This window comes from Homalodisca vitripennis, chromosome X (assembly GCF_021130785.1).
Source record: "Homalodisca vitripennis isolate AUS2020 chromosome X, UT_GWSS_2.1, whole genome shotgun sequence".
Lineage (NCBI taxonomy): Eukaryota > Metazoa > Arthropoda > Insecta > Hemiptera > Cicadellidae > Homalodisca > Homalodisca vitripennis.
In genome coordinates this window covers 79,694,069-79,708,776 of record NC_060215.1, presented here as the reverse complement: position 1 = coordinate 79,708,776, position 14,708 = coordinate 79,694,069, and the positions used below count along the sequence as shown (strand labels likewise).

The 14,708-nt window shown below is 31.9% G+C and overlaps 1 protein-coding gene across 2 annotated transcripts; it reads left to right on the top strand.

Annotated features, from left to right (window-relative positions):
- The first annotated feature begins 533 nt into the window (after nucleotides 1–533).
- On the top strand, nucleotides 534–14,350 carry LOC124369242 (glutathione S-transferase 1-1-like). 2 transcript variants are annotated; one of them, XM_046827131.1, is made up of 6 exons: nucleotides 534–868; nucleotides 2,259–2,402; nucleotides 2,864–2,922; nucleotides 4,042–4,183; nucleotides 8,722–8,889; nucleotides 13,946–14,350. In XM_046827131.1, exons 2-6 carry the CDS (start codon nucleotides 2,259–2,261, stop codon nucleotides 14,096–14,098), a joined length of 666 nt encoding a protein of 221 aa, XP_046683087.1. In that variant the 5' UTR covers nucleotides 534–868; the 3' UTR covers nucleotides 14,099–14,350. The 2 variants fall into 2 exon arrangements, with proteins under 2 accessions (XP_046683087.1, XP_046683086.1); XM_046827130.1 differs by having other exon boundaries at nucleotides 538–868; nucleotides 2,256–2,402.
- The last annotated feature ends 358 nt before the right edge of the window (nucleotides 14,351–14,708 follow it).

The window sequence follows — 14,708 nt, the reverse complement described above, 5'->3', positions numbered from 1 at the left end:
TAATACAGAATCAAAACAACGTAACAGACTTTGATTCCTTTGTGTGGCTAAACAGTTTTCATTATTTACTAGTCATCGAGTTGCACGTAAGATACGTTCCATGTTGTATTCTCTGTTTGTCATTAGAGATGGAGAACACCGACATGTGAAATATTAAACAAATAAACTTTTTAAGAAAAGAGGTCTGATCTGATTCTAATATTAATTGAAATTACAAAGTAGTCTAAATGTTTAGAACTAATCAAAATATATGTAAGTTCTTGAAAGTGCTGTCAGTAACAGAAAAATATAATTAAGCACCATAACTCTGCTTCCAGGAAAAGTGCTGATTTTACTACGACAATCACCACGCTTGACATCGAAAACTGCTGAATAATGATTATTGATAAATATATTCTACAGTCCAGACGATACGTTTCTTACATTTGCTGCCACCGGGCGGAGAAACTCGGAACTTCGCACATTGCTTCACTGTTGCACTCTCGTGGCAATGTGGATAGGTATTAGCGATTACGGTAATTAATCTGATGTATTAACAAACTGTTCAAATAAAAGTGTGTCAATCTAATCTTCCAATCTAAATAATATCTAGTTTGGTTTTTCTGTTAAAAAAATGTAACAGAAAAGAGTTTTTCCCACAGCATGTGTTCAGATGTTGAGTTGAGTATAGCGACGTAAGCGGCTTTCTTTACACCAGAACGTGAACGCGGAGAAAGTCGGCAAGGCCAGAATACGCTCGGCCGCTCGCCTACTTTCGTACGCGAACGCGACTTAGATAACGCTCGCGCCGAGAACAGATCACACCACAGCACACTCTCACCGGCGAGGAAGTCGCTCCGTGTTTGTTGGTTCCCTTGCAAGCAGACAGGTAGGTGCCGTAATTTTATACATTAAATTTATTGATATCTTTAACAATCTGGTAGTGGCACTTATTTTCTGTAAATAAAAACCACAATAGTTAGGCTCTATTAATGTTTTGTATAACTTTTTCTATACTATTGATTTAAGAACCTATGCCAAAACTGTTTATCCAATTCGGTATCTACTATTATAGACTAGATATAGACTACTATGAAGAGAAAGTAACCGATCTGAAAAATTTGTATAGGGAATGAAAAGTTTTGTTTTACACTGCGGTAATCTGGTACTGAGTACGCTTCAACGGGATTTTGTTAGAAAATGTTACATGTACAGTATTTCTACTTTATATGATTAGGCCATATGAATAAATTAGGTTAAAACCACGATTTCGAAATGCAAAATCAATTATCGATTTTGTTAAAAATAGTGTAATTATTGGGAGGGGGAACTTGTGGAGCAGAAGAACGTTTTCTTTGAACCTATGTTGTGTGTTAATAAACCTTTGTCTTTAGAAAACAATTTTTACTGATATCCTCCCTCCCTTGCCTAAAAGTTTGTATTTTTTACCCCTTCTTGTAATACATAATTGTGTCCATAAATTTAATTTGTAATCCCCTTTTCAATGAACTAACGCCTAAAATGTTTTGTCACATTTATTATCCAGTTGTTAAACTTTTTAAATTGCTTAAATTTGCCGGACTAACAAGATTCTATTGGTTTATAACGTTTTGTTGCATCAAGATCCATACAATTATAATCATCATTCACTGTGACAATATTTAAGAGTTTCTGCTGCCCCTCATATAGTGTACCCTTGATCAGTCGCCAAAGAGATGTCACTAATTGTAAAACAGGTAGAATTTTATATTGATATACAGAGATTCATCTCTATAAATTGAACTATTATAAATTACTGATAACTCCTGAGACCCGTATGTTTATTTGATATGAAGACAAAAAAAAAAAAAACACAATAATTCTTTTAAAGATTAACGTTTATACTATATTTTTATTTCCTACAAGATAACTTTTCCCTACACCTCCTGTCTCATCATTAAAATGCATATCTACTAAATCTATGATTAGCAGATATATGATTCAGCATTAATATTAAAGTTCATGGTTCATGGCGGATGTGTTCAAAATTCACTTTAACATTAGTTGAATATCAGTGGAAACCTCGAAATATTTCCAGGAACCTAACTGAAAACTGTGGCATTATAGAGAGTTGTCCCTGTACACAGATAACAAAAACAGATATGTTAGGATCTTCTGTTCTATAAAACGCAAGTTTTATATTTACCAGAAATATTAAAATTATAATTAGGTTACTTGTTATTTTGTAAAAAAACTATTATTATCACGTAATTATTACTGTTTATGCTTCCTTCCAGAAGATGAGTCCAGTTAAGCTCTATTACTTTCCACGAAGTGGGCCATGCAGAGGTGCCCTGCTAGCGGCTAAGCAAGTGGGAGTGGCCTTTGACATTCAAATGGTTGATCTCTTGAAGAAGGAGCAGTTTGACCCTGAGTTTATCAAAGTGAGTTTATCAGTTCTAAATTAAAGAGTTGGTTAATGTGTAAATAAATCTTTAATTTGCTATCATATCTAGTGATAAATTGTGAATGTCATGTCTTTCTGTCAATTGATGATTAATTAAATAAATTGAATTTTATTACCAGCAGGTTTTGTTTTTGAATCATTACTTACAAAAAAATTAGGTTTATTAATGCAATGTATTAAATTAATAAGAAAATGAGGATACTACTTCTGAATGGATTATGAATAATAACCATCAGGGCTTCAGTGATAATGTAAATAATATTATATCAGTATGAGTGATAAGGGACACCAAAATTATAATGGTTTGAGATTTGAACCAATCCCTGTTTGAGTATGTAAAATATTTTTTACGTATAATAATATTAAAAATAAATTATACCACATTAATAAGTATTATTTTGAAAGATCATTCTGATATAATGTACTTTATTGTTCCAGATCAACCCTCAACACACTGTACCCACTCTAGTGGATGGCGAATTTACATTATGGGATGGGTGAGCAATAAATAGGTTTAAAAGTTAAAATAAGTTTATTTTTTTATTTTCCAAAATTTTCTAACAATATTTTCAAAAATCAGTTAAAGTATTGTCTATAAATTCCTTAATTTGAGTCCTAAATTGAAAGGTTGACTGTAGTATCCATATGCTTCTTTCTATTTTATATGAATTTTATATATATATATATATATATATATATATATATATATATCCATTTTTCTATTACTTATTATGAGATATCAACTCTACCATGGATTACATCTCATGAATACTACAGTTGGTGCAATCCAGAATTGTTTATAGTGCATAGTACGAATTTATAAAGAATAGAAAATAATGACTTTCTGATACTTTATAGAAGTAAAATACATTTGTAAACATATTTGTAATTAGTTTAATATAGAAGTTTCATTCACATACATATATTAAATTATAATTTCAATTCTATTGTATAGTAGTTTTAAAACTCATACCAACAAAGATGCTCCATTATATTTTTTATATCACTTTATCATGAACTTGTGAAAAATACTACTTAAATGATACATTTCAGATTTTGGAGTTGATTGACAAATTGTACAAAGTGTGGGAAACTTTAGCTCAGGATTTCATTTGCACAGATAGTATCTAATTTCGTCGTATAAACCGTTTATACTTAACTTAAAACAAACAATTTACACTTTATGTCCACTCACAAGGTTTTAAAACACATTTTTCGTCATTGAGAATCTAAAAGTCTATTCATATTGAGTACTGTAATGTTTTTGAATAGCAAAATGAAATTATTCATATTTATCGTTATGAATTTATTCTGAATATAGTACGAGACACATCATTGCAAGCCTTGCCGTACTATAGTCCGTTTTAGCTGAATTGAACTATATCAATCTAGATACAAACACATAGTCACCTTTAACCATACTTATTGTTTTTTTTTAATATCCATAGAATACTATAAAATGTAAAGGCACTTACATTACGTTTCCCTCGTGTGTGGGTAGTAAGTAATCTCTGATTTGTAACTAGAATACAACTTATAGCAAATTAAATTTGTGCTTATTAAATAATGATATGCAAGAAATATTACATTTTAAAACTTGCCAGAACCTGTTTCAGCCATGCCATTGCAATGTACCTGGTAAACAAGTACGCTAAAGATGATTCTCTATACCCGCGAGATCCTAAAAGAAGAGCAGTTGTTGACCACAGACTGTTGTTTGACATAGGAGTCCTCTACGCCCGCATCAGGGATATTTGTGTGAGTATAAAACATATTGTAACGAAACAATTATTAGCTTTTTGTATAATTTAAATGAAATTCCATAACACGTTTTTAAGAAATTATATGAAATCGTCCATAGAATATTTTATTGCCTACAGAAAGAAAGAGGTGAGCCTCATTTAGAGTAATTTTTATAAGAATAAACTATACGCCTGCAGCGTAAACCACTGGTTTTGAATGTTCAGAAGGAAGAGTTTACCCTCAAATATACAGACATTTTGGTAACAGAAATGTTAAGATTATACTGTATTGTATGGTTTTTAAATGTATCATTTAGTACTCTAAATGTATGATTCTTTCTTGACAAAAAAGAAGACCACATATGATTATGAAATCACATATGACTGGATGTTATGTAGTTGTAATGATTCTAATTGAGAAATAAGGCGCATAGAACATAAATATCACTAGTGTAGCTTATGTGCAAGGAATTCAGATCATCTTCTGTTTGATGGACCGCCATGTTCACTTTGTACACCTTGGTCATTATTTTCAAATCATTCGACTTTACAACCGCAATTATTTGCTAAAAATAAACAAAAAGTAATTTTATAAATGTGGAATATTTTTTAACCTAGTACTTTTGAAGTTGGGAGGAGGATATTTAAAATTCATATACGAAATAAAGCAGTGACCGTTTAAGTAGCTTAATAAATTAAGAGAAGCTTGTATAATTCCTTAATAGACCGGTTAAAGATCTATTAATTCCTTTTTATTATTTCCTTATTACAATTAAGTATATACTCCTCCATGATAAAAGTAACAATTATTGGTTAATAGTCGAACTAGCAAACATTATCATTGGTCCTGGACATGCATATCTGTAAAATAATATTTCTGATTGCAAGTGAAATTAGGCTACTATAGCCCTGAAAAGAAATATTAAAATTGATTTGTTCTAAAAGTAAATAAATAAACATTCAATGTTGATTTTACATTCCTCTTCGAGCCAATACGCAAAATATAATTTGTTTGTGTTCATTTAAAACAGATATGTAATAATTTAGTTTTTCAATCAAGAATTTGCATATATTCTTTGGTAGATTTCAAAGAAAATCTGCCTATTGCAATCTCCCTCAAGACGGAATACAGGGAGATTCTTTTGCATATTCTCCAAGCATAACACCCAGAATCCAAAAACACCATAATCCGAAAATTTAATTATGTGCAAGGAATTTAAGTCGATCTTATAAACTCGTTAACTGCTAATATTTTTAAAATATCCAGACTTAACTAGGTACAAAGACAGTACTTGTATATAGCTTGGACGACTTTATTAGTCAGTCTTTACAATGGACATTTTCAAGATGGCAGTCATTCACATTTGACCAAAGGATTTTAAGATGGCGGCCATTTGAAATTTAGAAAAGGAATAGTTATATATCAGTTACTATGCATTAAAACGCTAAAAATATTTTTTTTTAGAGTTATCAGATCATTTAGAATTAGCATTGTTCTAATGTGTTTTTTATACTACGTATGGTTTTCAGATAGCAGGCGTACACAGTTTTAACTATTAGGCTTATACAACATTGCGGAAATAATTTTGAACACGGTCACTACAGTATTTATAAATAGATTCAGACCAAACTTGGTGTATATAAAGTATTTTTTCATTGCTTATATGAGTCCGATAGCAATTTTTAAACAATACACCGATTCAAGATGAAGGCCACTCACATTCAATCAAAGTTTTTAACTCAACCAATTCCCATCATAGATCCAAACCAATATATTTTCTACATATATTACGCAATATGATGAAATTTTAACTCTTTTAACTTCTTCGATACCTCATAATGTTTCAAGATGGCGGCCATTCTAAGTTTGGAAAAGTAATAGCTATATATCAGTTACTCGCCTACGGCTTCCTGGCGGCTATTTCCACAACCCCCGGAGGAGAAGTTAAAAATTCGGGGAAAAGAGGATTAATTAGACCATATTGTTTTCTTAATTTGTGGATTAAAACAAAATTTTGATATTGAGGGCGTTTTGTGGCTTAGCCTTTGAAGATACAACAAATGTGACTGGATTTTTACTGTAAGATATTTAAAACTCTTGCTAACATTTTTGCCGTTGGATTTGAGATACGACTTCTGCTTTGCCCAGTATACCGCTTGAACGTAAAGACTGCATGGGTCAGCCATTGCAAAATTTTTTAGAAAATAAAGAAATGGCTAGTTTGTCAGCGAGTTCTAGTGGTTACACGAACTAAGCTAGAGTTGTTACAGATTTCATGTTTCTGTAACATCAGGAAGTGGATTAGTAATCAGAATTTGTATATTCTAAGTAAGCCAGTACCGCAATGAGGTTTAACGATAAAGGTGTTTTATTACTTTAAGAATTCTTAACCAAATACAGTAATCTTTATCAGCCGAATAAGTTATTCAGGATTTCATAAGTTTTGTATTTCACTCATAAAACACTCATACTAGGGGTTATAACAACAGGAGCTTTTTTCCTTGAGGGAGTTGAGTCAGTTATTAGAATAAGTAGACCAAGCTGACTGGTTAATTAAATGGTTGAGTTTACCGAATGATTAACTTAACCGGAGGTATAATATATCACTAAAGGATCAATCTACGGGAGGTACAATTATGTCGGAAGTCAACTAAATATTTTTATCGAATGTAAGAGTTTTAAGGAGGAAATTTTTGTGGATTATATTCTCCACCCTTATCTACCAATGAATCGTTCATAACGTTGTGATCACAGGGCTAAGTTCATAAGGTGATTTAAATGATGAGAATATTTGGTTAACCAAATTTCATTTTCCTTGTCCAAAATTTGGCAAAAAAAGTTTGACAAAATTTGGTTTGTACGGCATTAGTAGACAGGGACAGAAGATATTTTAAGGGGAGTCATGAGTCAATTTCGCTAGAAAATTGATATTTAAAAAATAATTGATTATACTGTTCTACATATCTTCATGATTATTTTCGTACTAAATTATTAATTTCTAATGACTGTAACTAGTTACAGTCATTTTTATCATGAATGTGACGACAAACGTTAGATACGATAGCTGGTGTAAATATCCGAAATAGAAACTAATGAGGAGCCTTATGACCACAGTAAAAATTTCCACTTACTTGAGGCTGTAATAACTGTGATGAAGCTTATTTTCAAAGACCTATCAAGTCCAGATCTTCTTCGACGGTGATTGCATAGTGGAACTCAAAATCCGTGCGAATCACTGAACAATATAATTTGGTCTAGGATACTTAAGTCGACATTTGTGTTGAGAACAACTTTAGAACTGGTTTTATATGAGGCCATATTGATTCATCAAAGGTGATATTGTTAAGTGTGAAATCTCACATAAATTTAGAATATCTTTAAATTCTCTGAAAGTCGTGCTTTTTCTTCAAAGGGTACATTATCTCAAGAAATAGAAGATATTTCAGCTCTGTTATTTTTATTTTGTTCCTTACACTTATAACTTGAATATGAGAATAGGAAATTCTCATGGGTAAATTCATGAAAATTTAATTAAGTTGTACAAAATTGATTCTTTATTTAAGTTAATTTTTGAAATAACGTAATAAATATTTAAATAATTGTTTAAGTCGTATGCTCATATGTAAAAGGTGTGTAACTATCTTGGTTAGTTAACAAAAAAATTTAACTCTAAGTACTACAGTTTGACATGGTGGAAATAGGGGCCCGGACCCTCAGATATTTGACTATAAACGTCCATTTGGTGAAATAAATTTAAAAGTGTCCCTATCTACTAATGAAACTTCGCTAATGCTCAGCCAAATCCAGTAGAGATACGAACACGGACATCGAACTCTATGTTGCCAATGTGGGAGTGAATTTATATATGTAAGAAATCATTTCGCTAATAAGTCATTCGCGAGATATCGTGCGGGTACTTCGTAACAGTTAACCAAAACCGGTGGATAAATATTTACTCTATCCGTCATAATACTCTACGTGAAAATAAAATTGCATGAAAACTTTCATGTTTATAGCTTAAACTTCGTACAAAGGCATTGTGTGTATATAGTGGGGATGAGTTCATTAGCTAGTTTTCATCGGCATATGGGCAAATATTGTATTCATGAGCTTTTCACAAGATAAAATCAAATTGATACTTTTCACAAAAGTTAAGTAATTCCAGACAATTTTTCAATAACTGTTCAGGTTTTAAAAACCTATCAGTGCTGTGCGAATTAGACTTCTAGACTAATAATACATTTTCAGTTTAACATTTCAAGATGACAGTCTCATGTGAAATCTTCCTTTATTCCGACTGAGCTGGTAGGGGTTTTAAGAAGAAAAAAGAATTTGAAATACCAAATTTTGCTTGGGCATACACAATTTTTTTTGTTTACAAAGGTATGATGCATAAAAACTGTCAATGTTTAATTTTCTAAGAACACTATGCTTCAAACTCCCTTTCTTGGGAAGAAAATCATTCGGTTCTAATTTTTAAACTAAAAATTGTTTCCTACTATAAATGAATAAATACAATAAAACCAGATTGTGTATGATTGTACTTGTCTCAGTTTCCTGTATTGTTCCGAGATGAAACAGAGGTGACTGCAGACAAGATCAAGTCGCTAGAGGAGGCGCTGGGCTGGGTAGAGCTGTTTCTACGCGATAACTTATGGGTCGCAGGTTCTAATCTGACCATTGCTGACACTGCTTTCCTGGCTTCCATCACCAGCATTGCGGTAAGTGACGGGGCTGCTGATAAATATTGGAAACACTTAACTCATCAAGGGTCAGAAAAGAATTTCTGAACTCATGTAAAATCTCACATATTCTAAATGTTAAAATAAACAATTGTTTCCTCTAAACTTAGGTTTAAGTTCATTCTTTTGGATCTACAAGCACCCCCATTCGTCGTATAAAATAGTTTTCTATCATATAGCCTGTCAGCATTCCACTGAGAAGATCCAACTTCAAGTTAAATAAAATGTTATTGATAAAAGTTCATCATAGAAAAAAAAAAACAGTTATTAAAGTATTTTAGCCTTATCATGACTTTTACATTAAAGAGCACAATTTTAACACAAGTTTTCTTTGTTAAAGTATACAATAACCATACATATAATCATAGCTATCACAGATTTGTATGACCAAAATCAAATTCAAATTAACATTCCTCCATTTATGCCACACATCCCAAGTAGAGTATTTTCAGTGCTGATATGAACTGCACTTAACCCTCCTAGGCTTTGGAGGAATATGGACGATATACAAAAATGAATTTAGTAGAAATTACTCAGTAAATAATAAAAACGAGTAATCGGCAAACCTTACAGTTTTGTTATCAACGACTATTAGAAGAAATCAAAAGGCGAGACGTGTCTCTAAAATTAGTTTAAATAAACTCATTTCTACCTCATAGGTAGCAAGGGATAAAAAATTCCATTAAAACATAGAGGTAGATAGTTTCTAATAAAGCCAATGTGTCCTATCCTTTAGCCTACAAAATTGAGAGCTTCCAAAATATTATAAGCTACTAATATTTTATGAACTGATCTTCTAATAGCCAGTGATACAAACAGTAATAATAGTTTATATTATTCAAACAGTGTATTTCAAACTTTTCACCTTAATGCTTGACTTTCGTATACAATATAAGGATTGCATAATTCGAAATCTTTGTGATTAGAATTTTTGTTGTTGGCCCGTTGACCTTTGAACCGTACAAGTACCACTGTGTAAGGTAATAACAGATTTATATTAAAGGAATAAGTACAATCCATCTACTATCATACCTAAATTGAAATTCAGATCAACCAAATTATCCGAACTAAAACATTGGAAGCCATCCATAAATTAACATGATAAATCTTAGGGGAGAGGACTATAATAGTAAATAAGCTGTTTTTTATGTAATGAAAACAATTTACAGACAACTGTAAATACAATACAATACAATAAAAATACAATACAAATTAAGACATTTTTTGGGGACCATATGCGTATATAGGATGACCTAATATAGTCTGAGGGCATTCTCCTCGGAACGGAATATGTTTCAATTATATAGTACTAAACTTGGCAGCTTTCTGAGAGCATATTATTCTTATTTTATTCCCCAAAAATGGTTATAACTTAAGAAAAATTGTTGGAGATCACCCGGTAACACATAAGTATAAGAAAACGAGGCGACGTTAGTTTAAGGGGATTCACAGAGGATCTGGAGTACTGCTGTATCGTAATAACTACATGCCATATCCTCTATCTCTGACGTTAAATTTATAAATGATAAAATGGGTTCCTGAGTATATGTCTTTTACTTGAGAATGGGATAACGTATTTTTACTATTTAAATAATGCACGCCTGGACAAAAAAATATGACCACTTATATTTATAAATATATTTTAAATAAATAAACAATTGACAAAATATCTTGTTATTCCTTACCTTAGGTCGTGTTAAATAAAATGAAAAATAATTTAAGTAATACTTAAAGGATTTAATCCCAGATTTAAATTAATAATAACTAAAAATCAATTTCCTGTGAAATTTTTAATTAATAAGAAAACTGTAGCTACAACAAAACGTTTTAGGAGCACAGTTCGCTATATTTTCCTAATATTATGTGTTAACTCTTGCTCTGATAAGAGCAATTTGCGTATTGCATCCCTGACTTCAGGATGTCTACCTATGGTACGTTTTTCCATTTTTCCTGTGCAGCTACTTCCAGCTCAGCAATGTTTTCTGGAGGTTGTTGGAGGCACTGCGCTTCTTGAGGTCGTCCCAGATGATATCAATCGTATTTAGATTAATGCTTCAATACCCACTTCATGGAGGCGGTCTGTGCTACAGAGGTCCAATGTTGTCTGCACATGCCTCTGAGTGTTAAGAGCTGGCCATGGCACAGCTTCTATCTCTGTATAGGCTTCAAAATTAACACCTACCCAAAACATGTGAAATCCACCACCAAATGGCACTCAAGAAGAAATGCAGATTTGAGTACACCTCTCATTTCACCTTCTCCACACTTGTTAGCGTCCTTCTGAAGACAAATTTTTATTAAGATAACTATTTTGTAAAGATAACTCGTCTCCAGTCATCCAATGTTCACGTGACGTGCTCTCGCACAAACCATACCTGAGCCGATTTTCTCTGGTAAGCAGTGATTTTGTCGCTGGTTGTCTGCTTATTAAATTATAATCCCAGAGACGCCTTCGTATGATTATAGTTGAAACCCGCAAATTTCGTAATCTTTCTAGCACAGTTTGCACCAGAGTACTTGATGCAAAGATTAACCATCGGCATAAAATCATCCCACTGATTTCCCCACATAGGTAACTTCTCTGTGAGGGCGACCTTCAATAACTACGGGCCTTACTTACTCTTGCCGCTTCTCGGGCTGTTAGATTACCCGCAAAGTTCATAAGAGTTAAAAAAAACTAAGAGGTTATGTAAAAAGTCCATATAATAAGTCCATCCGTTAAAGGTTGTGCTCGGAACGAAAGATAATGCAATGCACCAGGTACAAATCAAGATTATCTAAGGTGTTTGGAGTTTGAACCCTTCGAAGATACGAGAGAATGAGTGAGCTGGCGGGAGCGTGAATCTTTTCAGTTATGGTAGGATACTCTATTTTATAGAGCAAGATACATTCCACCATAAAACATGATATAAAAATAGGTTTTCAAATTACATTATAAGGTCCGTTTTTTGTACAGTAGTGTATGTATTTAAATGTTCCTTAATTCGAAACCGTACCATCCATGATAAAAAGGAATTGGTATTTAGACCTATATATTATGTATATCCACAGAAACAGGATATTCTCAGGAAATAAAGAACAAGCCATTATATAGTGGTTCAAATCATTTATAAATGTTTATGTATCTAAGTACACTTCTTCAGACAAATATAAACAGGATAAATATTTGCATGAAATATGAAAGAGAATGAGAGTTCTATGTATAGTGGCATATAAAATACGAAGTTCTAATAATATATTTACAAGAAACGATATTTTGTTTGTTTATTTATCTAATTTCAGGTTTTCATGCACAGACTACAGCACAAACACATGAAAGCGATCGGTAAATAACTTTCGTATCAATTATCGAACGCAGGTTACATGCAAATCGCCCAGAAATAAATTTTGTTTGTTTGGAGATTTTAATGCTATGATACTCCTCATAAAAAGACTCTAATACCATATTAGTGGTTACAGATTAAAACACATCATTACAGGCATCAACCTTAGATCTGATAGTGGAATCACGGTATTAATAATATATTTTACATAAAAAATTGATAAACTCTCGAATCTCTACGCATGGCTTATATTTTTAAGTTTCTAAGTAGCAAGCATGCTGAACCAAAACACAAAAGTAAAAGTTTTATTAGAAAACCAAACTAAACCTCCGGAAAATATTGCAAGTACAGTATTGGAATTAGGTTTTCAATAAAGCAGATGTTGAAAAACGTTTCAATTAAATGTAGAAAGCAATATCAGTTTATAACAAGCAAACATTGTTAAATCATAAAACTATAAATCACATACGAGAGCTTCAAGGTGCTTACAATTTGCAGATTAATGGCTAAAGAGAATTAAAGAACTATTATAAATTGATGAAGCTTGGACATAAACACTTATTACTACAGTAAAACCAGACTAAGCCAGGTCTGATTGTTACCAATCGCAACCCTTTGAAAGGAACCCAGAAAATTATCAACCATTAAAAATTATCATTTACGACATCTAACCACGACGTAGGTGAATTGAAACTCAATGTGATATCATATACAATCTCCAAGAAATGTCTACAGAAGTACTTTATCGACAACAACTATGGTACATTAAAATTTAAATCCTCTTCTTCCAGTAAACAGGCTAGTCTTAAAACTGTTTAATCAGTTTGTAAAATTCTCCATTACTAATTAATATATCGAATTCAATAGCCTTTCACAAAAGCCAGTTCATTGAATCTTTTGATGCATTAAATTTTGTCAAAAAGGTATTACAACACTTACTTGTCATGATTTTTTGTCATTTTTTTTATTGTTTTTACTTGCCTTCTGTACGCATCAAACAATGATTTAACCTATCCCATATCCTGACTGCTCTAGAACTCAGAGTTTCTTCACAACAGATTTGAAGATAATTAAAGCTATCCCCATTTAAACAACATAGACATTTTATTCATTATGGCTTCAGACTAATATAAATTACTCAAATTTTACAAAAGTAGTTAAGAAAATTGTATAACTTACAATCTAATATGTGTTATTGTATCACAGTACATTAACTTATTTCAGTATTGTCCTGCACTTCTTTCTTGAAACAAATAATTGGGCTATAATATGTTCATCTTAATTATGGCTTCATCATAATATTTCGGTATCATAGTATTTCCACAATTTTTCCTGTTTCTTTATTTTTTTCAAAAGCTGTAGCTTCCGTTAAAACCAAATTATCAAAACTTTTTAGCACGGTCTCTTTTTAGCACGGACTGTCAGGTTTCTTAAGATAGTATATTTGAGCTAAGGCTGAGATATAGTATATTGTTCTGAGATTTATTTTTCTTTGAAATTTAAATATAAATTGTATTGGTCTTCCAGATAGTCTGGGGTTTCGGACCGCGTGAGAGTTGTAGAAGATATTTTTCTGCCAGATAGTATTTTAAAACTCCCCTCTTTATTAATTTATCGTTGTATAAGTGTTGTTTTTAGTAATGCTAATGTTTTTAAGTTCCAGGTCAATTTGGAGGGACTCACTCTACATCCTTAATTTCATTTTGTTGTAGGCAGTTGGATACAAACTAAACAAGTTCACCCGTATTCTTGACTGGCTGGGCCGCTGTGAGAAAGAAGTCAAGGGGTGGGAGGAGAACAGGTATGGAGCAGCATTGTTTGGAGAGGCGGTTGCCAGCAGGTTGAAGCCAGGACAATTTATGTAGTCTCCATACTATTTATAGCTCCTACTAAATTGATTCTGACAGAAATGTAAACATTAGTAATAGGCCTAATCACGTACAAAATTTATCTGTCAACTAATCTCAATTATAATATCATTAAAGAGTAATTTAATAGCTTGGTTTTCAATATTTTACTCAATATTCTGTATGTAGGTGGCATATAAGGCAGGAAAAATTGTGTCAAAATAATGCTGAGTAACAGTTAATAAGAAATAAACGTTTAACAGATTATAAGTTTGCAGATTAAAACAGTTATTTTAAAGTACCTGACCCCTCTTACTTTGAGACTAGTTTTGGATTGAATATTGTTTTATGAGTCTCAACCATTTAGATAGATATCCCGAAGACAAGAAAAGTAAAATACAAATTTCATAGTCACTGCCCTTTAGGATACGTTGTCTTAAGACAGAAAAATAGAAAATATTTGATAATTTCACGAATAATTGAAGACATTTAAGAGAAGGCTGTACTGCCCTCTACGGATTACACAACATCAGTATTGAATTTTGTGTTGTAAATTTATGGGAGGTGTCTCATTTCAAACATTAATACCAATTCATAATATTTTTGTTTTTTAATACTTTTTTGGTTT